This window comes from Dicentrarchus labrax, unplaced genomic scaffold (assembly GCF_905237075.1).
Source record: "Dicentrarchus labrax unplaced genomic scaffold, dlabrax2021, whole genome shotgun sequence".
Taxonomy (NCBI): Eukaryota; Metazoa; Chordata; class Actinopteri; family Moronidae; genus Dicentrarchus; species Dicentrarchus labrax.
The window spans coordinates 24,523,184-24,550,681 of NW_026136708.1; the positions used below are offsets into that span (position 1 = coordinate 24,523,184).

A 27,498-nucleotide genomic window follows, 5' to 3' on the forward strand; every position below is an offset into this window, starting at 1 on the left:
TTTTTACTCTGTTTAACCTATTCTATATAGTTTATATTGTTATTGAAATTAAATGTTTTCTGGTAAACTGTAACAGCTCTTTTTGTAATTGTTTTGTTTTTGTAATATGCACATTGAGTTACATATACTCTGTAATGTTTAAATGAATTTATCTATATGTATTTTCAGAAAGATAATGAAATCACACAGTGTTGTTTTGCATTGCTGAGGAAGAAGAGGTGCAGGAAAAAAAGAGCAGAAGGAAATGAATGTGCTATATTGTCTTCTGCAGGAGCAAATAAATGCTGGTTAACACTTCTGTGAGTCGTCCTCTGTTTATGCCCAATCCACACACCTGTTACACATATAAAATAAAAAGTTTCTGAATGACAATCACATTGTAGGAGCGAATTATAAACTCACATATACAGAATGTATGTATAGAAGTTATTGTTTACTTTTACATAGTAATTATCCAAATATTTGAGAGGTTTTATGGCTTTCTTGTTTGTTAATCAGTCAAAGAGAAATTATAATTCAACAAAATACAGATGAACATTAGGTTTGAAGCGTTCCAGCCTTATGGATATGATATTTGCCAACAAGACACATAAGTTTCATAGCAGCGTTAATGGGTCCCTGTCTGTTGCTGTCTGTCTGTCTCTCTGTCAGTCTGCTGTCTGTCTCACTGTCTGTCTGTCTGTCTCTCTGTCTGTCTCTCAGTCAGTCTGCCGTGTCTGCTGTCTGTCTCACTGTTCTTCCCTCTGTCTGTCTGTCTGTCTACCACACTGTGTCTCCACTGAAGGAGCAGCAGCGCCCTCTGCTGTCAGCAAACAGAAGTTAAAGATCTCCCAGCAGCTGGTTGGTTCACACTCAGGTCTGAACCTGGTTCACTTCAGAGACCTGACAGGTTCAGGTTGGCAGAGACAGACAGACACAGACAGACAGACAGACAGACAGACAGACAGACAGACAGACACACAGACAGACAGACAGACAGACACACACACACACACACACACACACACACACACACACACACACACACACACACACACACTCAGCCTCCAATAAAAAGCTCCGGTACAAACAGGAAGTGCTCTTGCATCCACTGTGGCTTTAATGCTGCAGATCCACATCAACAAGCACTGAACTGTGACTCTATGTGAGCTGGAAGCTTTATTATTATTATTATTATTAACTTACAAACAACAGCAACTTCCTCTATGGTTCTTCTTCTTTAATAGTTTGTCTTCTACACAACTAGAAAGCATAAAAAATAATGATGCAAGAGCGCGACAGTCTCCTGGTGGAGAACGTCTACGAACCATAACTTAATGATCCACTTCCTGTCAGTTACAAAGGCAGCGGGAAACTCCAGCGTCTGTACACTTCATGTTTATTCCATACAAAGTTAAAGGTGGAGGGAGTCCAGGCTCGGTTCTCGGACATGTTGAAGTGAAACCAGCAGCGTACAATCAGGTCCGGCCCCCCCGCTGGGCCCGGGAGTGACGGGGAGAGGAGGAGGAAGGGTGGGGTCGTTTCAGGGGCTGATGGGTAAGTGTGGCGGCCGGCCCGTCGACCCAGAAGTCTCTTCGATCTCGGGCTCCTCGGGAGAAGAGGGCGGAGCCTCGACCCGGTCGGGCTCCTTCCTGTCCGGTTCTTGCTGCTCCTGGATCTTCAGGATCAGCTCCTTGATCTCCTCGCGCTTCGTCTTCATCCGTTGCTGCGGAAACCAGTCGGACAGGTTGACGGGCAGGTGGAAGCTGGGAATCGGATTCTGTTTGAGGAGACAAAGGACGGTTTGATCATCAATGTCTGATCAGTAAAGATCAATAAAGATCAATACACACAGTTCAACATCGAAATGAAACACGATGTCTGAGTGTACATGTTGCGCCCCCTAGTGGTCGATCTGAATCAAACATATAAGATATGTTTCAGGTCCTTATATGGACACATCCTGTGAGTTTGGTGAAGATCGGGTCGACAGTTGCTGATCTACGGGTTTTAATGTCGGACGTCAAAAATGTGATTTCATTTAAAATGGTGGAAAATCTTGTGGCGCGCATTGAGGTGGAGCTGAGCGTAAATAACAGCGCCACCATCTGGTTGATTGGGGAAGCACACGCTCATCATTTATAGTTATTGGACCAAGTTTCATGTTTCTATCTCATTCCAGATCAACAACAACAGAGATAATTATAATAATAATATAATTAAAATAATAATAATAATAATAAAATAATAATAAAATAATAATAATATAATTAAAAATAATAATAAAATAATTAAAAATAATAATAAAATAATTAAAAATAATAATAATATAATAAAAAATATAAATAATAATAATAATAAAATAATTAAAAATAATAATATAATTAAAAATAATAATAATAATAATAATAATAATCATCATGATAAACACAGTAAAACAATAAAGTTTCAGCCTGGAGAAAGTAAAGGTTGTTAATTAACGTGTTTGGAGTCGGCGCTCTCACCTCGAAGAAGCTCTCCACGTACTGAAGGATGTAAACGCCGCAGTCGCTGTAGTTGTCCTGCTGAGGAACACGAGGGCTCGAACCCTTCATCACATCCTTCCCAAAGCTCCGCTGAGTCGCTTTACGCACCTCCCACTCCACCTCCAGGTACCTAAAACAAACGCACACTCAGTCTCTCCAGCAGATAACCAGAACCACCAGAACCACCATGAGTCCACCCAGAATACAGTATTCTGATTATTATTGAATCTCTGGACTGAAGTTTAGTTTCTCTCCTGTTTGTTCTTTTACAGTTTAAAGTCACTTTCAGCTGTAAACTTACAATTATAAAGTAATTAAATTCATTTAAGAAATATTTAACGTGTTTTGACACATTGTGATTTATCAATCAGTAATTATATATATATATATATATTTTATCAATATGTCTTCATAATGGCTTCTGTACCTGTTCAGGAAAATCTGATGTGATGCAGAAACAGTAAAAAATGCTCAGAAACTTTAATTCATGCACAAATTTAAAAAGTTGATCCAGAGAAAAACAGTTTGGAAACAAAATATAATCAATCAATCAATCAATCAATCAATCAATCAATCAAAACAACAAATGTTCATGTGATCAATAACAGAGCAACATGGGAACCTTAATGTCAACAAATCAAACACCCAGAGTGAGGAGCTAAAATAGAATTCATTATTTACAGAATATTTGGTCATTTTAATCCATTTCCAGGTTTTCCAGGTTTTCCCAGGACTGCAGAACTGGTCTCTACATGTTTTCCAGGTGTTCCAGGTGTTTTCCAGGATGTGTGGGAATACTCACTCTCTGAGAGTCTTCACCACCGTGGACCGGGCCGGACCTCTCAGGGAGTCCATGATGAGGATGCAGGGTCTGGAGGAGAGAGAGAACAGTCTCAGGTTAACGTCTCGTCGCTGCCACCCGCAGGCCAACAGCCAGAAGTGCATCCACTCACTGTCTGCAGAGGTTCTGTTTGGAGGCCAGAGCGGACGGATCGGAGCCGGGAGCGTCTTCGGTCCCGTCCTCGCTGCACTCGTCCTGGAGACAGTCGGGACATTGAGCCTCATTCAGCCCGTCAACAGACAGACGGGGCGGTTGCGTAACACTGAGCGGTAAAGACAGTACCTGGGTGGAGCTCTGGTCGTCGGAGAACCCGGAGGTGTCCTCGTCTCTTTTGGAACCGTAACAAACACTGATTCTGTGCAACTCACCTGAAAACACCAGAAAAAACAACAATGAAAAACCTCCTGAAGTTCTGGTTCTATCTGCTACAGTATAAACAGGTTTATTTTAATTAACTGTTCCTTAACGAGCTGTAACCGGTGGGATCAGACTGTTTCTGTGTGTGTCTGTGGGCTCGTACGGTCTGATAAATTGAGCCGACGGTTTATTGATCGCTCCAGTGTTTCCACAGAGGATGCTTTGGGATGTGGAGGATCTCCAGGAACCAGAACCAGGATGTGGAACCGGATTAAAGAGCAATCATCAGTTTGAGGTCAGCAGTTAATGTAGATTTCTGTGAGCGGTTGTAAAGACGGTATCTGGATAAACTTAGAAGTAAATTCATTCCTGTGTTTTAAAATAGGAAAGAGGTTAGAAAACACTCACTGTCCAGAACAGAGAAACCAGAGCGTGATTTCTGGCAGGCGAGACAAGTTCAGCTGTGTAAAACCAAACCTAACCACTGGGGGGAAACCTGTTCCACAGATTATATCTGTATATGTATATCACTGTTTCTGAATCCTTTCAAGTTTTAATCTGAATGAAAACAGGTGGAGGAGCAAAGGAAGAGTTCTAATTCAGAATATAAGACTAAGAATTTTAGCGAATGTCGGCAAGATTTACAATAATAATCATTAATAATCTGTCAATGTGGCACCGGTTTATGTCGTAACTGTTGATTCTGAAGTTGTTCTGATCCGTGGGAGGAGTTATAAGATATAATGACTGGAAATGTCGCATTAAATTCCAAGTGGCCGACGTCCTGTTGGAATACAAACAGTCAGTGGGGGCTGCGTCACTCGAATGTTCTGTGGACCGATATCAGATGTAAAAGTTTGGCTCTTGTGACGAATGTATTGAGATTAATGAGTTTTGGAGCATAAACATGCATCAATCACAACTGGCGTTGTCTTTGGTGGAAATGCACTTGTCGTCCTTTGTGTGACTCACTTGTATACTGTTGTCCGTCAGTCTGGCCGTTGCCCACCGCTGCCGGGCCGCTGGAAGCCTCCGTTCTCCCCGCCGTAAGCGCCGCGGTCTCCTTGGCGGGCTCGCCGTCAGTCTGACCTTCTGCGGACGCCTCGGGGGCGCCGGAGGACGGATCGTCCGAGGAGCTGTCCAGCCCGTCTCTGTCCGGGGACAGAGGGCGACAGTGGTCGGGGATGTTCTCCTCTGACGGGGGTTCTTCAGCGGAGGTGGAGGCTGGGAACGGGCCCAGCGGGTTCTGCTCGTACATTGGACCCTTGAGCCCCGGGAAGCAGATCACAGCCAGATACCAGTGAGCTCTGAGGAGAAGGAGAGTTCAGATCAGTTTCAGAGCCAGACACAAACAGACTGAGTGATCGGTCCAACCGGAGACTCACGACTCGTTGATGGGAACAAAGATGAAGTCCTTCTGGAAGAGATCCACGTGCCGGGTCCACGTCTTCACCCTGTTGTGCTTCCGTTTCTGGATTCTGGAAGAGATGAAAGGATTCAGTACTCAGACTCCAGAATGAGAGCTGACGGTTGAACCTGTGCTCAGACTCACGGCAGGTTGGTGGTGTCGGGGACGTTCCTCCGCTCTCGCTGGTTCAGCCTCTTGTAGAAGAAGGAACTGAACACGTGGATTCTTTGTGCGTCTTCTTTTTTCAATTTCTCTAAAACTAAATATCTGATGTGGAGAGAGAAGAGAGAGAGAGGGGCTCATCACACAGAACTTAATATTTATATTGTACCATCACGTCTACAAATGAAGGAACACTTACTTTAAATAAAAGTCTATGATAACGTCGTTAAGGAATTCTCCATCATTAAGGCAGTGGAGGTCCTCATTAGTGACTGAGATGCCACCTTTGGCGGGAGGAGGAGGGTAAACCATTAATCTGGAACAAACATTAAACAACTGTTAGGACAATGTTTCTCTCCAGCTGTTTATTTGTTTGTTTGTTTGTTTGTGTTCAGTGTTCTAATATTCAGTATCGGCACTAACTGTGGAAACCTTTCAGTCACTCACTTGATGATTGGTCCAGAGAAGGTGGGCTGGAGGTCGGTCATGTCCTCCTCGTCTTCTTCAAAGTAGGTGCTGGTCTGCTGGCGGGTGGCCATCCGTGTGCGGACGGGCACAGAGACCGGGCTCACCGGGCCGACCTGCGGGACCTTGGAAACCGGGGAGACGTGGGAGATTTTGGGAGGGGTTTGTATTGGCTTCTCCTGCAGGGAGGGAGGGGTTGTGAGGAAGACAGAAAACACAAACTCATGTTTACAGATGTTGGGATCCAAGGATACCTTTAAATATGAACTTGTTCTTTTGAAGTATTTTTGTTGGACCAAAAGGGATGTTGGGTCTGAATCCTAAGTAGTTTTGGTTTTAAACAGGAAACACACCTGCCAGATAACAGACCCCCGGTGGGTCCCAATGCAGCCAGGGTGTGTCTCAGAGGAACAAACGGCTATTCTCCTTTTTTTTTTTTTTTATTCTTTTTAACCCCTTCTTTTTTTTTAATTTTTTTTTAATTTTTTTTTTTTTTTTTTTTTTCTCCCCCCCCCCCCCCCCCCCCCCCCCCCCCCCCCCCCCCCCCCCCCCCCCCCCCCCCCGGGGGTATTGTTTTTTTTTTTGGGGCGGCCCCCCCCCCCCAAAACACACAAAAAAGGTTTTTGGCGGGGCCAAAAAACCCTTTTTTCCTGCGATACCTGCCCCAGGGACTCGCACAGAGGCTGTTTGGCCTGTGCCGGCTCACAGGCCCTTGTTGTAAGTCATAGAAGACCTTACCTAGTAGTGTATGTTGGTTTTATCAGGTTAATACTTTGATTAAGAGGTTACAGTGCCCTTCCTCTTAAACTTTAATATAAAATAAAAAAAGCCTACATCCCCACAGTAATTACCATTTTTTGCTTGGTTCTGGCTAAAAAACTCTTCCCGGGGTTTCGTCTACTCGATACTATGTTGTTTCGGTCGATCCTAAAAATTTCTAGTACCGATACCCCCCCCTAAATCACACACACACACATATAGTCAGGAAAAGTGATCAAAACTCTGTGTTTTTTTTTTTTTCCTCTCCCCCGCACGTTTTTCCCACTTGTGCTGGGCGATATGGCTGAAAAATGTATTTGAACATTCTAAATAGGGCCGGAAATGAATTTTTTTTTTTTTTAAACCCCCGTTATTTTTTCTATCGTATGATATTGATCACGTGTCTATTGCTCTTGAGGCTCTTAGATAGGTGGCTGTATAAAATAAATGTGTTGTGTTCCAGACTTGCAGGGCCCACGCATTAATCCTATTTCACACCCTGAAACATCTAACGGGCGTGGTCGGTCGAGCTCAAGACATAATGACTTGCGGTTCTGGCTCTGGGTTTTCTTCCTATTTTTCTCTAACACAGTTCAAAAAACGAACATTCCATCAACTATTTTCTACACACACACATCACACACACACACACACGACACACACACACGACACACACACACACACACACACACACACACACACACACACACACACACACACACACACACACACACACACACACACACACACACACACACACACACACACACACACACACACGTTTAGTTCCTTTAAGTTGGATTGTACATTGTGTATTTTTGCTTTTATTATAAAATTTTATTATGTTTGTGTTTATATATGCTGGCCTATTTAATTTCGTATAAGAGTGAGTGATACCAACCTCTTCTATGTAGAACTCAAAAGCTCCCACTTTAGCTATTATTAATCATTGTAATTATTGATTTAATTATTAATCTGATTTCTGAATTAATAGTTAAGTGTAATTTTTATGAGACTGATCAATCGATTGGTTATCGGTCCCTTTATTTTAGGGTGGTGCCCCGAGGAACTTTAATATTGAAGTAATTTTCTATTATCTTTTGATAATTATCATTTTTGATCACCATTAATTGATTAAACTATTACAGTTAGACCACTCTAACACCCTACGTCGTAGAGCCGACACAGACATAAACTGTCACAACTTAACAAATACCTGCAATAATCTTCAGATTCCTGCACCGTTCCCACCAAAATTTCCACCATATTCCAGATAAAAATCACCAAATTCAGAAGCTGCTGTTTGTGTCAGTTAAATAAAAACTCAGTGTGTTGTAACCGTGTCAGACATTGACTCGAGATTTGAACCAGATGAAGAAGACTGTTTTCCACGCTCACCTTCTCCTCCTTCTGTTTGGAGGCCTTGTTGTAGTTGACCAGTCGGATGTTGGCCTCCTCGAAGGGCAGCTTGGCGGGGAAGTTGCTGAGGTTGTTGTTCCGGCCGATCTCGCCCAGAATGTCCTCCAGGATCATCTGCTCCTTCATCGCCAGGCCGTTCTCGAAGATCAAAACGATGTACTTCTCATCCGATTCTGGCGGCAGAACGAGTGTTTCGTTGTTTTCAGCTGGATGATTTCATTATGTTACAGCTGTAACTCCTAACTACGTGATAAATAATGTAGTTATACAGGAGGAAAACTGATTAAAATAAAACACTGCGAAGCAGCGAGAATCATTTTGAACCAGTCTGCAGTAGGGATGCACCGATCCACATTTTTTCACTTCTGATCCGATCCCGATACCCTTTCTGCCCCCTGGCTAAAAAATCCTCGTGCTGTTTCGTGTGGTGCTTTTTTGAATGTTCGATTGCGTTCGTAGTGTTGTACGAAGCGAGGGAGCTTCCGCCTCTCTGAATCACAGCTTTGCTAGCTGGCTGCAAACAGCGGGGGCGTGTCTCATAACTCTGTGTGTCATTGAGCCGAGCCTCTGTTCAGGAAATCTATTCCACAGTTTGCAGCTAGCAGACTGGCCGGCAGGAATCAGCAGACAATGTTAAAGCGCAGACATGGCTCATGGATATCGGAAATCATCGCAGGTTGGATCGGGAAAATCCGATACGTGAATTACGCTGGTATCGGTCCCGATACCGATACTGGATCGGCCCCATCCCTAGTCTAAATGTAAACTGAATTATTTATTAAACAAGAACAGAAACATGAAGCTCAGAATGAGAAGAGATGATTGATTCCAGATTCTGCTATCAGTTCATTTCCTGATTTACTATCACATTAACTATTATACTGACAGTCTACTGACAACATCAGCACATTCATCCAGTACAACTTTAAAACTACTTCATCAGATGTTAATATTTAGTCTTCTAAATGAAATAATTACAACTTGCTCTGATTAATTCAGACACTCTGAGAATCAATAAATATATTATTCAAAAAAAGTAAGACAAAAAAACCTTTATGAATTAAATTTAAGACATATTTTAGGCTCATATTGGTAAATAAAAGTACACAGACGTTTCCGTCCTTCTGAGAAAAGTAAAAAGAGGAAGTTGGACAATGTGTCTGTTACTGATTCCTGAGCTACGTTAGCATATCGCAGATCAACCAAACTCCATTCAGAAAATGTTAGTCTGAATTCAGGACGACGAACATCAACGGTTTATAAATGACGTAGCCCCCGTGGACTCCCTGTATATCACAGTACTTACGGTCCCCGGCGCAGTCGTACCACTGTCCTCCCGTCTCCGTCGACATGTTGAGCTGCGTGCGCAGGCGGACGCACTCCTCCGGGGTCGTCTGGAAGAACAAGACCGGAAGTTTCCGAACGCTGCACCACTCACAGCTGATCAGCTCCGACGCCTGAAAACAAACCTTCTCCATTGTGTTTCGCTCCGGACCTGACGACACACACAGAGCCAAAAAAAAAAAAAAAAAAAAAAAAAAAACAACAGACACACACACACACACACACACACACACACACACACACAGACACACACACACACACACACACACACTCCCACCCACCCACACACCCACACACACACACACACACACACACACACACACACACACACACACACACACACACACACACAAGAGTCAGTCACACACACAGACACACACACACACACACACACACACACACACAGACACACAGACACAGACACACACACACACACACAGACAGACAGACAGACAGACAGACAGACAGACAGACAGACAGACAGACACAGGAGTTAACTGTCATATAGTTGTGTTGTCCCTCCGCAGACGAATGCAGGAGGATGTTTTCAGGGTGATTTAAGTGGTTTTTAAAAGGTATCTGATTCCTAATCTGTGGTTTTATTTTGCAGAAATGACTAAAAGTCACAAAAACTACAATAAAGTAAAAGTTCCTGCCGTGTTTTTAAGCTTCAGATGAATCAGTAATGTTTAAAATGACAGGATACTGTATGTTCAGTCAGCAGTGGCTGCAGAGCGTCACACTGATGTCGGGTTTTATTTACTGAATTCATCGCTGTGTGTTCGTACCTTCAGTTTCCAGCTGGATGCTGTCGATGGAAAACTGAAAAGACAAAGAACAAAGAATGTTAGTTTTTCTGGACTTCATTGCTGGATTTTTAAGATTTTAGTTGGTTTTCTGTCCTCTAAAAGGCAAACTAACTGCACCATGAGGCCGTTCCACCAGTTTTTTTCTCCAGCAAATACCAGTTTTGACTGTTTGTAACTTCTCAAATAAAATCTGCGGTCTTTATTTACCTCAATTTAAAGCTGCAGAAATTTGTTAAGTTTATTCTCGAGCCCAATGAGGTATCTACGTCTCTAGATTTACGATCTGGCTCTTCCTAGAGCGCTGTCTTTAAGACTTGACCGTGGCTGAAAGAAAACAACCTTCCGGAGGAGCTTTATAAACACAGAAACCACCAGTGTAATGAAAAAGAAAGGCTTATTTATTCTAGTGTTTTTATTTATTCTCTCTTTGGACTTTAAGAGCCTGAAGAACTTTTATCTTTATCATATCTCTCGTTTGTCTCGTCTTTTACTGCGAACCAAATCTACTTCTAACATTGAACCTTGTCAATCGAATAACTAGTGAGAAACAAATATTTATATTGTAATAAACTGATGGAGAGAGATGTGTGGGGCCAGTTGTGTTGGTATTTCTGTTACTTTGTTGTCATCAGTACTACAGTGAAAACGTACTTTAAGCTGAATTCACCAAATCAGTGAAATAAATGTGAGAATATTTAGTAAACAAATCATGTAACAGCATATGTTTACAGCCCTGGACCACCAGGTGCTTTTCTACACAATGTTTCTACTACAAGGAGTTTTGAACAGTCTCAGTTTAACTCTGCTGCCTCTATTTGATTCCTAAGGGTCACACTGCAGCTCAGCGCTGAAACTGGCGGCCATATTTCAGTAAGGAAAGAGCGGAAGTACTCACGACGACGGGCTTCGTCACCATCCGGCGTAGAGTTCCCACTCTTACACTCCGACACTCCAGTATAATGCTGTCACACTTGGACACGACTTTGGGTTTCTTCGCCCTCGGTGAGAACTGCTCAGGAGGAGGCTGATTCCCAAACTGCAAAAAGAAATGTAACTGTTAGGGAGAGTGTTTTATTTTACTGTGCATTAACGTTGTAGTTTATTCAGAGGGAAATACAGCAAACAACTCTCGTCCTTTGTGGCTCGGCAGTAATGGATCAATGAGTCAGAGTTTCCATCCCCAGCGAGCTCCCTGAACACCGAGGAACTCTCAATAAAAGACTGCATCAAATATATCAAGCTTCAGATCATTTTACACTCCTTTGTTTTTCTTAAAGCCTGCAGTGTTTCACTCCAGTGCAGCACCTGGTGGCCTAGTTTACTGTGGAAGTATCACACACCCACACCCACACCCAGCAATGATGCCAAAAATGACAATCAATTATTCCCCTTGCATGGGTTTAACTAAAGTAATGAGTATGTACGGTGAAGAAAATACAGACATTTGTGGGTTAAAAGTAAAAAGAGTACAGTGACTGAAGGTTTAACCGACTCTGTTTGGTTTGTTTTTTTGACTTAAAAGTGGACAAAGAAGAAGAGATGTTTTAAAGTTTACATCCACAGTCGTATATTTAACAATTTATTACAAAAAATTATAAATATCGAAATGCATTTCTTTACAGAAACTGTCGTGTGTGGTGGTTTTAAATAAAGATAATAGTCTAAACTTATATTAAAATGTAGAGTTTTTATTTAAACAATAAGCAGCCTTGTGCAAATGTACAATACAATTCAGAAAGGTATTAACATGAAGACCATTGACAGTATATATATATATATATATATATATATATATATATATATATATATATAGGAGCTGTGAAGTGTCTGAAACCTGCAGTATATGTTACAGCCAGCAGGGGGCGCTCCACTGGTTGCAATATAATCAGATACCATTCAGTCTTATGGAGAAATGATTCGACTTCTCAGTTGATTTATTCCCTCCGTAAACAGTCTCCTGATGAGTTTCTGGTCTCAGTCTCTAGTTTCAGTCTTCTTCCATACAGCATGATGTTCATTTAGTAACTGATGGTCCCATTTAGAGTAAAACAGACCATAAAGCAGGGTATGCTTTAGGGCGGGGCTACCTTGTGACTGACAGCTCATTCTCAGTGAGTCCGTCCAGCTCAACGCACCAAACTCAGATCAAACTGTCAAACAGTGCTGATCAGATATGGATCCAGATTCTGTTGTTGACTATTTCTCTCCTCAGATCTGATCACAAAATACATTTTACTGTTTATCTGGAATACCAGATCCTGTGTGAGCAGGAGAGCCGCCAATGAGAGCAGCTCCACTCGCAGTACGTGACCTCCGCTGGCTGCGACAAACCGTCAGGCCGACGACCCTAACGCCAAACTCAAGGCATCAAAGTGGTTCTTCACAGACCAATTGTTAAAGAGATATTAACGGTGTACATTACTGTTTTAAAGCATGTTGTGGCCTCCTTTCTACGGTTTATTGAGGGGTAGCGATGTCTGAAAGTATACTTTACTTATATAGTAAGTAACAGATACGCAGGAGTGAAACTAAACTCTAAACCACAGAGACTCAGTGAAGTACTCACACAGCTTTCCCTCTTGCCGGTAACATTCATTTGAGTCATCAAAAGGTTTGATAACTATGTGAAATGTTTCCAAACCAGAGTAATCTTTTGAGCTACTTCTACTTGTACTTCAGTATTTCCATTGTATGCGACTTTATACTTCCACTACACATTCATACAAGATAAAACTAATAAGTGATGATGTATTGTTATAGATTAGACCCAACAGTAGAAAGTAAGTCCAGTCAGCCGAGTCTCACCTGGTCTTTCATCCGGGCTCTCCGCGGTATCGTGATCTTCATGTTGACGTCTTCGAAGAACTCCATGTTCAGCTCCTCCTGCTCTCCGGCGCTCTTCACTGCAGCCTCCACTCTGCCTCCAGAGGGCGCCGGCGAGGAGTGAGCGGAGTCCGCGGGTCGAGGGGAAACGCTGTCCAGTCGGTTGACGCTTCCCGTGCTGGCGTTGTCGGCGTCCTCCTCATCGTCACTGGACAGGATGACTGGGGAGGAAACATCAACTCTGATTAATAAAGTAAATTTAGGAACCTACATGTTATTCGTGCACTCTCAAAATTTGAAGTTTACGGATTTGGTTAACTTTAAAACATTACAGTTAATGTATAGAGCACATAGTAAAACACTTCCAGACTGTATCCAAGGGTTATTCACAAAGAGGACAAGCACTTGTCCACTGAGGGGAAATTTCATTTTTGAAAGGAAATGGGCAAGAACTAATATGAAAAGTAGATGTGTGTCAGTGTATGGAGTGACGTTATAGAATGATTGTGACACTGAATTGAAAGAAAGTAGAAAATATGGGTTCATTTAAGAAATTATTTAAAACCAAAACATTAGAAAGTTATGTAAGAAGTGAATGTGGGGATTTGTGAATTTCTGAAATCAGATATCTGGATATTTATGTTTTTAGATTGTTATGAGAACTTAAATTGTTTAAATTGTTTAAAAGTCATTGCTACTGACATCAGTTTTGTTTGAAGAAACTGAATTCATGTTTTAAAAAAGGATAGACAAAATAAGCTTAGGCTTCAGTCTACAACCTTTTTCGGGTCAAAGAAAACAAAAGAGAATAAAAGAGAGAATAAATAATTTGTAAGAAACATATAGGGATGAGGAAAGAATGATGATATATTAATTGTTTTGTTTATATATCTTATCACTTTTCTCTTATCTTTTTTTTGTTTGTCTTGTTTTGTTTGTTTTCATTTTTTAAATGATCGGAAAAATAAAACTTACCTACCTATACCTACCTAAATTTAAATAAAATTACAAAAATATCCTGTAGATTTACTGTAAATAATCATAAAGTTACTGCTTATTTAAATATTATTGTTCACAGATATTTACTGTTTATTTAATAGTTTAATCTATTAAACATTAAATTAATCTTTAAAAAAAAGGATTTGTTGTGTAATTTTATTGGATTTGTTTGTTTATTATTGAATATATATTATTGAAATTATTGAAGTTTTCACAACACAAACGTAGAATAAATGTTGTTTATCAGTGTATAAGCATTGGTAAACTGTCCAAATACAGTTGTTATCAGTGTAAACAGCAATAATTACTGTAATCTCACAGATAATAACTTGTATTACAGTTCTATAACTTTTAACATTCACATTAAAATAATAACAATCCAATAATAACAGCACTCTGCTGTAAATGTAAGTCTGATTATTGTATTATAGCAGAGTTCACCTGGATGTATAGATCATTGCATTGGTTTTACAGTGTTAATATCTTTAATTAAACATAAAAAGATTAAAAATTACAGAAGATTGAAGTGTAATTTTTCCACCTGTGATCCTTTGACGTCACATCATTCATCACATCCAAGATTTTTGGATCCAGCAAATTAAAAACACAAACAGGTTTATTATTTAAATAGTTCCAGGTTCTTTTCTGACGAAGATGCTTTGAATATGTTGACACTCTGGAATCTACCTGCATGAACGCTGAGCAGCGGTGGCGTCTGGTAGGTTTGTTTTTATGCCTGCATGGAAACTATTCCACTAATCCGTCTGAGTAATTTACAGTTTACAGAGAAGTTAAATTTTTAGGTTTAATTTAACATATAATTTAATGCATTTTGCATTTTGGGGATTTAATACACATGATCTCACTGATACACTGTGGATTTCAGGTTGTTACTGGACCTCTTTATCCACTGAGCTTCTTTGCTGGTGTTAGTGGAATAATTACTGTATATTCCTTCTATTAGTGCTTGAAAATGGCAATAAAACGCCCTCAGACAGATTTAAAGGTGACAGGTTGTTAATCTCAGCTCCCTCTGTAGTCATTTACAGGCTGATGTGAATCCTCTGACAGTTTGATGGTTGTATTTATTTAGCAGAATAGGAGCTGCTCTCGCTGGACGCTTCAGTTTGGACACTAAGGAGAAATATAAAGGTAAAGACGCAGGAAGGAAGAACATATTTCAGCTTTTCCTCCTCTACATCCTGAAATTTATCATAATTCAACCATAAAATGAGACAAAATTAAAAGATATTTTAACCCTCTTTGTGCAGAAACCCAGATACCTTCAGTCTGAAAACATCTGCACTTCTTTTTACTCACTGGGGTCGTTGAGTTCGTGCTGCCGTGCCGCCGCCGCCCTCTTCCCTTTCGGTGGGTTTCTGGCTCCGCAGCAGCCCGACGTCCCCGCTAACAGAGGGGACCGGCCATTGTTCAGAGGCAGCCCGGTTCCTCTGGTGCTCACGATGCGTATGGGCAGCGTCTCCCCGCGAGGCGCTCTCATGGTCGTGACTGGCTTGTAGAAGTTCTGCTGCAGGCTGTTTGGTCCGGGGGAGGGCTGGGATCGGATGGGGGGTCGGGGTGTCGGGGACGACAGCGTGGCCTGCTGACAGGGAAGCAACGCCGCACCGTTCCCGCAGTTCTGACATTTGCTGCCAACGCCGTCGTCGCTCGGCTTGTTGCACTTCACGCACACCGTCTGGTAGAGCGTCGGCCGGAGAGGCTGCCAATGACAAACACCGGTTAGATTCATGGATCACACTGTTATCACCTGATTAATCAGGGTTCCCGCTCTTCTTATGAAACCATTATCCAGGAGTTTTTTTCAACACTTCAGGTCAGCAGTTGCTCACAAACTCCAGTCTAATATAAAAATAATTATCTGTGCCAGTAGATTACATACAAAGTCAATACGGAGACGACTCGACTGGGCGACAAAAACGCGTGAAATTTGCCTCATTCATCATTTTTGAGTTGAAAATATTGAACTTTTCACAGTGTATTTGCAGGGTTGTATGTGAAGGAGCGAAGAGCTACCTGGTGAGTGTTGAAAATACGTGTCTGTCTACATCCTGATCAACCAAACTCCATTCAGAAAACAACCATTTTAAGAGTTTGTTCTTGGTTTTGCACAAAGAACTCGAAGAAGTAAAATCATAACGTGGAATCATCACAGAAATATCTGTTTATTTCAGACTCACAGCGCCACAGTAAGACAGATTACACTGCTACAGACAGATCGCTGTCAGTCCCTTTCACTCTGCGTCTGTAGTGAACAGACAGACTGACTCACATGGCCCAAATGAAAACCTTTTCCTGTTCCACTTCACGTCGGGTTAAACCACTTTGAGGTTTCGTACCACAGCCACTAACTGCAGAGTACAAACTAAATGTGCACCTATCATTATCATTACTATAACTATTATTATCTGTAGGGGTGTTAATTATTACACATATAAAGGCTTATGCATTTTTATTTTCTCTTTCTGTTTTCTGTAACAATGTTCTGAATGCATTAATGTATTGTATTATATACACACACACACAGCAATACTGTATCTGAGTGTGATAATCATTACAATCATTACACTTTTGATCCTTGAGTAATAATGCAACAGTTTCTTTTAGCTCTGATAAAAAGATAGAAAACTCTTTTCTACTTAAAGAACTACAGTATTAGTTTGACTTTGGTTATTAATTGTCCTGTTGATAACATACGGGACCAGCACATTTCCACGTCCCCTACAGTAACTCCACTCTGGTAGAAGCTGCAGTAACAAACTATTTGTGTAATGATGCTTTTCAGTCACAGTGTCAGTCTGTCTCTAAAGGTCAGCGGCTGATCACAGCGCGTCCTGTCCCAGAGAACAGCTGAATATGAAGCACAACGGGCTCTGGATTAACCCCTCACATCTACAGCAGCTGCAGCGCTGTGAGAGGACAGACAGAGAGACAGAGAGACAGACAGACAGACAGACAGACAGGGAGCTCATACAGCAGCTCGGTAACGAACCCATCGACAGGCTGAGGATGCCGAATCCATTTCTGACAGTTTTGGAACAGGAAATATAAAAAGGGCCTTTTTTTAACTACCGATTTTGATTCATTCTGAGTAGAATTTGAGTTTACTTACATGCTGTTTGCACCATGGGTCCGAGAGATCTGTAATTTCATCTGTGCTGTATGTTGTGCATATAGCATATTCTGACAATAAAGCTGACTTGACTTGAGTTATACATAACAGCAGCACCAGAGACACAGGTCAGTTATACAATGCTGCACAGCAAAGAAATGACAGCGAAATGGAAGAAATTAGAAAGATTTTGTAATGCTTTAAATGTTTAAACTGCTCCCAGTGGGCTGAGTTTGATACATTTTGTATTAATGATATAAATAACGTATCATTAAACTAATTAAACGACATCAGCCCACCGGGAGCTGAAATATGGCCACTTACGGTTCCAAATTTTCAGATTCAGCATCCACAATAACCCCCAAAACCCACTCCTATATTGTCCAAATCGGCAAAACACTTATAATTATTGTCCCCATAGCCGAATATTAATGCTAATTATGCTAATTAACCAACATATGATAGATAGATATCTGTCAGTTTGTAAATTCTGGGGACCCAAACTGAACTTTTCTAACAGAAACCGTTGCTGGCAGATAAACTTCTACAAAGAGACGCTGATGTTGAGTTTGTATCCGTGTACTTCCATTAGTTTTGGGGTGAATTGTCCCTTTAAAGACGTATTATTTGCTCTTTCTGTGGGGCGTCTCTTACCTCTGTTGCTTTGACCTGCAAAGGAAAACTACAGCAGTCCTCTAACGGTTTCCTCTTCTGCTGGACGCGGCGCTTAATGTTCAGGTTCTCCTCCTCTGAAAACAAAAGACAAAAACACGTATTTATTACTTATCATTATTATTATTTAAAAAGGTCCAGTGTGCAGGGTGTAGTTGCAGATCGCTCCCCCCTCCTTTAACGAGGCAGAAACAACGGTGGTCGCCAAACGCAAATGGTCCAATCTAAGTACAAACTGAAGTACATTTAATTTATTGTTTTAGGTATCAGATGGTGACATTTGACTGGTATTAATATCAACTACTTCATTTCTGTTCTGGTGACATTCCTGGATGTTCTTCTACAACCTCTAAATGTGATGTTAGGAGCACAAGGACAATTTTTGTTGTAATCTCTCTGAGCCTTCCCAGCCTCTTCCTCGTCTTTATCTCCCAACACCAAAAATAACAAACGTTTCCTCCAAGGTCGCTCCGATTATTTCGGTATTCGGGGAGTTGTTTTGGTTCCGGAGCCTTTTACCAGCGATTCATAAGCTCTCCTCCCATCGGCCAGCAGCTCTGAGGATTAACGTGGGAGGCCTGAGATCTGCTGGCAGGAGCAGGTCCGGCTCAGACCTGCAGACGCTGCTGGCTCACACACACACACTTTCCACAGAGATACTCATCAGTGCTCATCACACACACACACACACACACACACACACACACACACACACACACACACACACACTTTCCACAGAGATACTCATCAGTGCTCATCACACAGACACACAGACACACAGACACACACACACAGACACACACACCAAAGCCACATCCGAGAAAACCACAGACATTCAGCGGCGTGATCCAGCGCTCTGCTCCAAGCAGGAGGAACACAGTGTGCCTATGTGCAGCCTCTCTCCTCTCACAAACAGAGACTTTAAAAACACGGTGTGACGCGTTGTTGAGCTGTGAACTCTACCTGGGATCTCTGGACAGGTGAGGACGATGCTGTCCACTTCCACAGCTTGCTGCGTGGTGGAGAAGTCGTTTCTGTGGGAGAGAAATATAAAGACAGTGGTCAGTGGAGTCGCTGCGTTAAACAGGTTTTAGATTTAGATCCAACAGCAACTGGAAGCAGGTTTATTATGCCGGCAGGTAACGCGGAAAACTTTACACCTCGCTAAGATTCCTTTAAAAGGGTTTTAGAATTAAAACAAACACAAACTTCTTCCAGATTTGCTCGTTAAATGGAGAAATTCAGCCACCATCTGACTGACTGGTGAGAATTATATTGTTTTTAATGTCAACAGGTCAAAAGACTAAAACCAACAACATGTGATTAATACTTCCTGTCTGTGTCTCTGATTGGTTCCAACTGAAAACGTCTCACAACATCTGCTCGCTGTAGTTTGTAAACAGATGTGACTGCGTACCGGCCGTTAAACGTTAAACAGGAATAAGATCACTTCAGTCAGCTTTTGTTATGAAATGCAGCACATGGAGGTTTTTGTGTTAACAGACTCAACAGATCGGGGTCAAAGGTCGCCGTACAGAGGCACAGAGCTGCAGATATTCCACCACAGCATGAAAACAGAAGAGTGGAGGCCGGCTAATGATCAGCCAGACCGCAGAGATAAGCTGAACTGATACAGAGTGTTTCTCTACAGACGATCAGAGAGGACGACAGACTGAAACCTCTTATAACAATTCAACATGTTCTCTTTGTTTGTGACGATAAAGCTTTAAATGAATCCTGAAGAATGAAGAGTGACAGTTGCGTGGTTCTGTTGCTGGAGGATTTAAATGTGTGTAAAGAGGTTCTCAGGGACACGCTGGGGTCTTGCTTTGTTCTCATTCTCAGGTTGTCGAACACCAGCGCTGATCAGTTGGTTGCAATCTGGAACGTCACTAATAGATGGGACTAAACCCTACACACTGGACCTTTAAAGGACCAGGACCCGGGACGGAGAACGGGCTGTGAACTAATGCCGCCTCCTGATAGTCGACTTCACCATCAGTCAGGGGGAGGTTAAACACTACCAGTGTAGCAGCAGAGGGACCCAGCAGGGAATACTGCACCTTTAACTCACAGGATGAACTCTGTTGAACTCTTTTAAATACTTTTGGCAGCTAGGAAGAGAACTGAGTGCCAACCCTCCGACAACATTTGTCCTTATCTATAGGATGTATCAGCCGTATAGTCACTGACTAGAAGAACACCTGCTTTTACTAACACTTCTATAAACATATATCACATATGATGAAAGGCAACCACACACTGACAGAGTATCACAGAGCGTCGACACAAACAGCAGTGGATGAAACTGTACGTGGATAAAGCGTGAAATGAGAGCCAGTCTGTTGAGACCGGGCAGCTGGATCAAAGTCTTACCTTTCCTTCAGATCGAGGCTGCTTGAAGATAAAAATCAAGAAGAGAAGAAAACGTCTCACTCGTGGAATCAAACCCTGTGTGCCACAATTCACTTTCTACACACTTCACTTAAAGTAATTTCCTCTACAGCCGAATCCACACAGAGGATGAACGTAATGAACCATCAGTTCAATTACTGCTATCTCGTGTGCTTCGTCTCATCCTGTTCAACAGAATACGCTCTGTAATGCAGCTCACACTCATTTAACTCCCTGAAGAATTCAGGTTAATGTGACTGAGGATATAAAGGCTGAACATCTCATCCAACACTTCTGTCCTCTGTAGCCGAGGGTTTCAAACTGAGGAGCGCTTCCCCAGGGTAGAGCTGTACGCTGACCTGGTTCACCTATCAGCACCAATCCACGTTTAGGCTGACGGTATACGGTTCATATGGTATCATTATAGTAAGAAAACAGTTGGTGTTGGAGCTAGTTGGTTAACTCAACACATCCTGAGGTATCATACCAGCAGATATTTTAAATGCATCATATTCTGACAGATATTGTGAAATGATTCATGGTTAGTGTCTGTAACAAATAAACAAACATCTGGAGAACACAATCTGTAGGCCGGGACTTCATAATGCTGTCTGTCTCATTTTAGCTTCATTAAAAAGTTCCTGATGCATTGACCACAATGTCATTTCAATACTATTTTGATTAGCTGTGCAGCCCTGATCGGATCGGAAGTGAAACCAGTGGATCGTCTCAACCTCAGGGGATTGTGGGAGAGTCGAAGTGAGACGTGAGTGAAAGATACTGTGTGACCTTCACTTCCAGAGGATATCATTATCTCCACATTCCTTTATTAATACGTCCATAGACTCCTCATAACACCAGACTTGGCTGAGAATCATCAGGTTCTTAGGTTTTCTTCAGTATCAAAGTGACCCAGTGACAGCAGGTCCTCTTCACAGTGTCCCCACAGCGGACGTACTCAAAGTAACTAACAGTTGAACAATAAACAGGATAATAAAGAGCTCAGGTTGTAGCCCACAGCCGAACTCACTGAACATTATCCTCCTGCTTTAAGTAGGTTTTGTCTCTGGAATAAAGAAGTGTAACAGAGAGGAGGAAGACGGAGACGGACTTTAAAGGCGTCTCACCTTTGGACTGGTTTCCTTATTGCGGAGGGCATCTGTGCGTGCTGGAAGTGTCGCCCCTGTAGAACGATTCCCTGCGACGGTGCGGGACTGATGATGAAGTAGTTGGTTCTGTTGGGGATCGGGGAGGACGTTGCTACTGAGAGAGGGACCTCGCTGCGGGACAGACGTTTACAGCGTAAACACAAACACATCATAAGAACAGGTTACAGCGGACCAGAATGCTGACTAATCAAATGTTTAGGGTTTAAATATTATCTTAATTCACCTTTTAAATAACTTTTTATAACATGTGTTTAATGATTTTATTCTATTTATTCACTGTCTGCTTCAATATCCTGTTGATTCATTGTTGATTACAGACTGTAAAGTCACTCTGAAGTGTGTTTTAGGACATTAGTTCCCAACCTTTTTCCTTTAGGGACTCCTTTCTAATCATTTAGTAAACTGACGACCTCCTTTACTGACATATTTTATAGAAAAAATGTATTTCAACAGATTCAGTGTTTTCTTGTCGTTGATGCTTTGTTCTATTACGTTTCTTCACAGAAACAAAGTAAATGCTGAGATAGATATCAGCCGGCTGTGTGAATGTTTACAGTTTGTATCAAACCTTAAAATCAAGAACTCTCGTAAACCTAAATAACTTTTATTTAAATGAAGTTATTATTGTATTTATTTGGCTGTTTCCATATAATTCACATCACTGGGTTCACAGGAAACTCTGATAAAGAGACAAAATGGAAAAAAAAGGTTTAAACATTTTGTCAAAGATTAATAAATAATAACCTATATTTTAGTAAGTAAGTTCCTTAAGTCTTTAAACTGTAGATTCATTATTATTGATTGTGCTGTCGGGTATAAAGTGAACTGAAACTTCTCACAAAAATATGAATTTGTGATCTAAAAGCAGAAGTTTCTCCTCATTTAACATCACAGCAGAGTTTTCTTTATTCCAAACCACCTGGAAATAATCTGAGGTCAAACTGCTGCGCTGTAAACAGGAAGTGCCGCGCTGTAAACAGGAAGTGCCGCGCTGTAAACAGGAAGTGCCGCGCTGTAAACAGGAAGTGCCGCACTGTAAACAGGAAGTGTACCTGAGCCTTTTGGGTGCCAGCTTGCTCAGAGGCCTCGTGTGATTGTTGGACCGGTTCTCGTACGTTCTCAGCGGATCCGAGGGAGTGAAGTGTCTCAGAGAGGGAGACTGAGGAGGGAACACCTTCATTAAAGTCAATAAAGACAGACAGACAGACAGAGACAGACAGACACATCGCTCTGCAGCGACAGACAGACTGCTGCACCGTTTGGGCAGATCGGGAGCCCCACTGCATGCTGGGAGCCCGTCGATGTGAGATGTGGTGAGGTTTTACCTTTTTCTCGTCGGGGGAGGTCGGCTGCTGCCTGTCCATCTCCTCCACGCTCACCACGCTCTCACTGAGAGGAAACAAAGAGGACGTTACTGTCTGTCTGTCTGTCTGTCTGTGTGTCTGTCTGTGTGTCTGTCTGTTTGTCTGTCTGTCTGTTTGTCTGTCTGTCTGTCTGTTTGTCTGTCTCTGTGTGTGTCTGTCTGTCTGTGTCTGTATATAAAATTATAATAATAACATAGTAATATTACGACTTTATTCTCGTAATGTTACGACTTTATTCTCACAATGTTACGACTTTATTCTCACAATGTTACGACTTTATTCACAATGTACGACTTTATTCTCACAATGTTACGACTTTATTCTCACAATGTTACGACTTTATTCTCACAATGTTACGACTTTATTTTTCCCCCCCAAAAATAATAAATGTCTCTCAGTCTGGCCCTAACACTCAGTCGCGGGACGGAGAGCAGTGTGGTGGGAAAGTGATGCAGTGCAGCGCCGGCGGTGGAAACGAGGGCCGGAGAAAGTGCTTACTCATGTCTCCGCTCCTCTTCACTGTCACCAGAGAGAGAAAAGCTCCAGTTGTGCTTGAACCCTCCATCCCGCCTGGTCTCTGAGCGGTCCAGAGCTGGGATGGAATAATAAACTCACATCAGAGCAGAGACACAACACAGAGAGCCAGCAGCTTTAATTTAACTAATATTCACTGTATGAAATGTCACTGCAGCAGAGTTTCATCAACACATTCTGCTGATTCTTTAACTTAAAGACAATAAACACAAACAGATAAAGGTTATAATTACACCACCATGTATTATAATGTGTAACATCTGTCTGTATACGAGCACTGCACATCTGTACAGTTATTAATGGTTTTAACTTCAGAACAACTGGAAACAGTTAGTGTGTGAGCAGCGTAGAGCCGACACCTTCTGATCGATCAATACGTTCACATCAGACGATCGCTGGTGTTTGATAAGGAGGAAAGTGTCTTACTCCTTTATTCTCAGGGGCCCGAGGGACGGACGCAGACCTGATACACTAATATTGATTATTAGAGGTGTGAAGAAGAAATGTCACATCGTTGAGACTTTAATAGTTTTTCTGACCCAAAACCGATCATTCCCACATTCATAATAAATAATAAATAACTTTAATTAATACAAAGGATCCTCTGGGGAACCACCCTTAAAGAAGGGAAACTAATAATTGATTGATTCAGTCTTGTAAACTATTAATTTGGAAATCAGATTAAATATTAAATGAAAAATTACTAACTAACCAAAATTACCAAACAATCGATCAAATCAATCAGATTGATCACTCGAGGGCTGAACAGACCAAGTAAAATCAGAGTAATATTGATATTACAATAAATCAACGAGGAAGGCACTAGAACACACCTCAACTATCCTCAATAACTCACCAAGTTAATCCTTAAAACCTCAGTTTGCTATTTTCTGACTACGATCTCTCCTGTAAAGCTTTAAAACCTCTAACAAATCACAAAGCAGAGGCTTTAAATCCAGAAAGCTTTCAGTCTGTAAAGTATTTGATATATTTAATAAATATACTTTTTATGTTAGATGACGTATTCTCTGCCTCAGCTTCACCGGACCAAAACCTCACCGACATAATCGAGTTATCCATCTGGCTGGAAGCCCGGCAGGTAAATACGACCTCAACCTCGCCGTTTCTTACGAGAATCGCTCAGCGTCATTTCACACACACACACACACACACACACACACACACACACACACACACACACACACACACACAAAGTTGCTAAAAATACCCTACAAACAACCTTAAAAAGTGTTTTTCTGTCCCTGCAAACCAAATTCAGAGGCCCATTTCCTCTCCTGGTCTCACACTTAATGCCTCTGGCCTCTCTGTGACGGGGGGGGACAAAAAGTGAATAATCCATTTATGGGCCTTTTTAAATGACAAGAAAAATCATCTTCAGAAGTACAAACGTCCATTAGATCCAGATCCCGGAGCAGTTCTGCTTCCACATTAAAAACCTCTTCCAGCAAACACACCGGCTCCATTCTCATCAATCACAACAAATGCCCCGATACTGTTAGTGAGGGGGCATTTAGCCTCCTACTGAGCTTCAGCATTCGTTTAGTCTAACAGCAGGGGGGGCTCTGACGACAGCTACTCCCGCACAGACTGCTGAGCTTCGTTACATCGTCCCCTCGTTTCCTGTCGTCTCTCAGCTACATAATAATAATAATAATAATAATAATAAAGTAACTAAAGCTGTAATCTGTAGCACATCCTCATTAAACAGTGTATAACCTCTGGCTCTATGTTCTATATGTAGTTGAGTTCTTACTTTATCCCAAATGTTTCCAACAATGTTCAAACTCAAATCAAATGCACAGAGAGGAGCAGATAAAAAGAGTACACCTAAGAGACAGTACTGTCCTCGTCAGAATTAAAAGCTAATCTAAAAAAGTGGGTCTTAAGCTTCGATTTAAAAAGGCTGAGATCAGTAGTGGTGTGAATGTCAGGGGGCAGTTTGTTCCACAGTCTGGGAGCAGCGACGGCAAAAGAACGATCGCCCCACTGTTTAAGTCTGGACCTAGGGACCTCTAACAGAAGCTGACCCGAAGAGCACCGGGCTCTGCCACAAGTGCGAAAAGTTAAAATCTCTGACCAGTAAGAGGGGGCCGAGCCATTAATGGTGTTAAAAACAAACAAACAGAAGTTTAAAATCAATTCTAAAACGGACTGGAAGCCAGTGGAGTGACGACAGCACAGGAGTAATGTGTTCGCGTCTGGACGTGCTTGTTAAAAATCAGCAGCAGCGTTCTGCACGAGTTGGAGACGATAAATTGAGGACTGACTGAGGCCGACGTAAAGAACACTACAGTAGTCCATCTCGAACCAAAACATGGATTGTCTTCTCGAGATCCTGCCGACTGAGAAAAGACTTCACTCTGGTTAAAAGACGGAGCTGAAGAAAGCTCGTACTGACAACAGAGCGAATCTGTTTGTCAAATTTAATCCCAGTATCAAATGTTTCCAACAACGTTCAAACTCAGAGAAATCTGTGATTGTATTCAGGTAACGCTGCGTTTCACCGGTCGCCTGTCGATGGCGTCATATCCCCTTTGTGCCTGCGTCAGCGTTGTGGTTGTCTGTCAGAAGCTGTCACACATTGACTGTTGATCCAGTGTGAAGCCACATTGTTACCATCCACTGTTTAGATCTCGGTGCTGTTTAACTCTAGATTCACTCTGTGGATCAATCGACTCCCGGTAGAAACCTCCTGAACACTGAGGGAATCCTAACCGGGAGAAACTGCAATGGTGGTGAAGACAACAACTCCCATGATCCCGCGCTGCACACGGGTCCAGTATGTGACAGTGAGGAGACATCTTGTGCACAGATTGTTGGACTGATCGATAAAAACGTCACATTGATTACTGAGACAGATATTGATCAGATATCAGAGAGGTATTGATCAGTGCTCAATACGGAGCCGTTATTAGAGCTTTATTATTATTTACTCTATCATTGTCTGTCCCTCACACAGGCAGAAATAAGATGAATTACAGCGGTTGCCTCTTCGTGCCCCTGAGCAAGGCAGCAGTGCCACAGTTAACCTGTAGGAAGCTTTAATGACGTTTAATATCATTTATTTAGTGTATTTCAGTGTCCAGTGTTTCTAATGAGACTGTGACACTCACAGGAACATGAACTCCAGCCTGAGTAAAGACACACTGACAGCGGGAAACTCTGTTTACTACAATTCACCATTTCTGCTAGCTAGCTCACATTGTGAAGCTATGAGGCTATCATGGAGCCAGCAGCAGTGAACACGCTGTTTCTGTTCATTAATACAGTGTTTATGTGTTTATTGATAAAGTGTGTTCATCAATAAAGTGTTTATGTGTCTATTAATAAAGTGTTTATGTGTTTTTATGAGCTGTATGAAGCGTTATGTGGCAGCTAGCCGCCGAGCAGGAGGAAGGAAGGCCTCTCTGAGCTAGCGACGAAGCTAACGACGAAGCTAACGATGCTAGCTGCAGGCTCCAGGAACCGGACCGCCCCCCGCTGCCTCAGCCCCTCCAGGCCGGAGATGTGGCACTGTCACCGGCCTGGCAGCGCTGGTCGCCGGGCCGCTGTGTGCGGGGGAACCGGCCGCTGTGTGTGCGGGGAACCGGCCGCTGTGTGCGGGGGAACCGGGCCGCTGTGTGCGGGGGAACCGGCCGCTGTGTGCGGGGGAACCGGGCCGCTGTGTGCGGGGGTTCCGGGCCGCTGTGTGCGGGGTTCCGGGCCGCTGTGTGCGGGGGTTCCGGGGCTTACCTTCGAAGAAACAGCGTCTGTTGTGGGCCATGTTTATTCCATGATCCGGCTCGGTTCGGTCTGTTAGCTGCTACCGACCCGCTGACAGGAAAGTTACCGCGAAAATACGCCACGCTGCCGGAAGTCGGGGCTCGCCTTCAAAATAAAAGTTTGTGTGAGTTATTTTTCTCCATGTGACGTCATTTTAACCCTTTAACAATGAGTATATAAATATATAAATATATGAACAAAAACTCAATTTATTTGTATTTTTATATTAAAATCCAATAATGTTGTCTATATATAAAATACTTTATATTTTATTTTTAATTCTAACTTTAAAGGGACATTGTGTAGTGTTTTAATGTCTTCATTCATAAATGTGTCACAATGATCTGACTTATCCTCGTAAGTGAAGAATTTCTTATCTGTATAAACATTGGACGGGCAAGTCCATGGAGGCTTCCATGTCGTTCCACCAGTTTGAAAAACTATAATCACCGAGAGGAACATAAAGCACTAGCCTACCTGTCTCACTAATCCACAACGCGTTCTCGTTCAGAGCCAGCGTCACGTGACTGAAACCAGCTATAACGGAGAAGGAGATCAGTGA

General features: G+C 42.2%; 1 protein-coding gene across 5 annotated transcripts; it reads right to left on the bottom strand.

The window, feature by feature from the left end:
- Positions 1–1,076: 1,076 nt before the first annotated feature.
- Positions 1,077–27,034, bottom strand: senp6a (SUMO specific peptidase 6a). Of its 5 annotated transcripts, XM_051409014.1 has the most exons (24): positions 26,907–27,034; positions 23,118–23,211; positions 22,581–22,644; positions 22,308–22,414; positions 21,214–21,366; positions 20,069–20,086; positions 18,656–18,726; positions 17,675–17,769; positions 15,211–15,610; positions 12,874–13,112; positions 10,964–11,104; positions 10,048–10,081; positions 9,222–9,410; positions 7,895–8,088; positions 5,720–5,916; positions 5,472–5,588; positions 5,255–5,377; positions 5,088–5,180; positions 4,675–5,009; positions 3,628–3,713; positions 3,458–3,540; positions 3,307–3,375; positions 2,484–2,634; positions 1,077–1,759 (listed from the first exon to the last, which is right to left on the bottom strand). In XM_051409014.1, the coding sequence occupies exons 1-24, from the start codon at positions 26,935–26,937 to the stop codon at positions 1,523–1,525; spliced, it is 3,321 nt and encodes a 1,106-aa protein (XP_051264974.1). In that variant the 5' UTR covers positions 26,938–27,034; the 3' UTR covers positions 1,077–1,522. The 5 variants fall into 5 exon arrangements, with proteins under 5 accessions (XP_051264974.1, XP_051264972.1, XP_051264976.1 ...); XM_051409012.1 differs by having other exon boundaries at positions 3,458–3,713; XM_051409016.1 differs by lacking the exon at positions 20,069–20,086 and having other exon boundaries at positions 26,907–26,972.
- Positions 27,035–27,498: the final 464 nt, after the last annotated feature.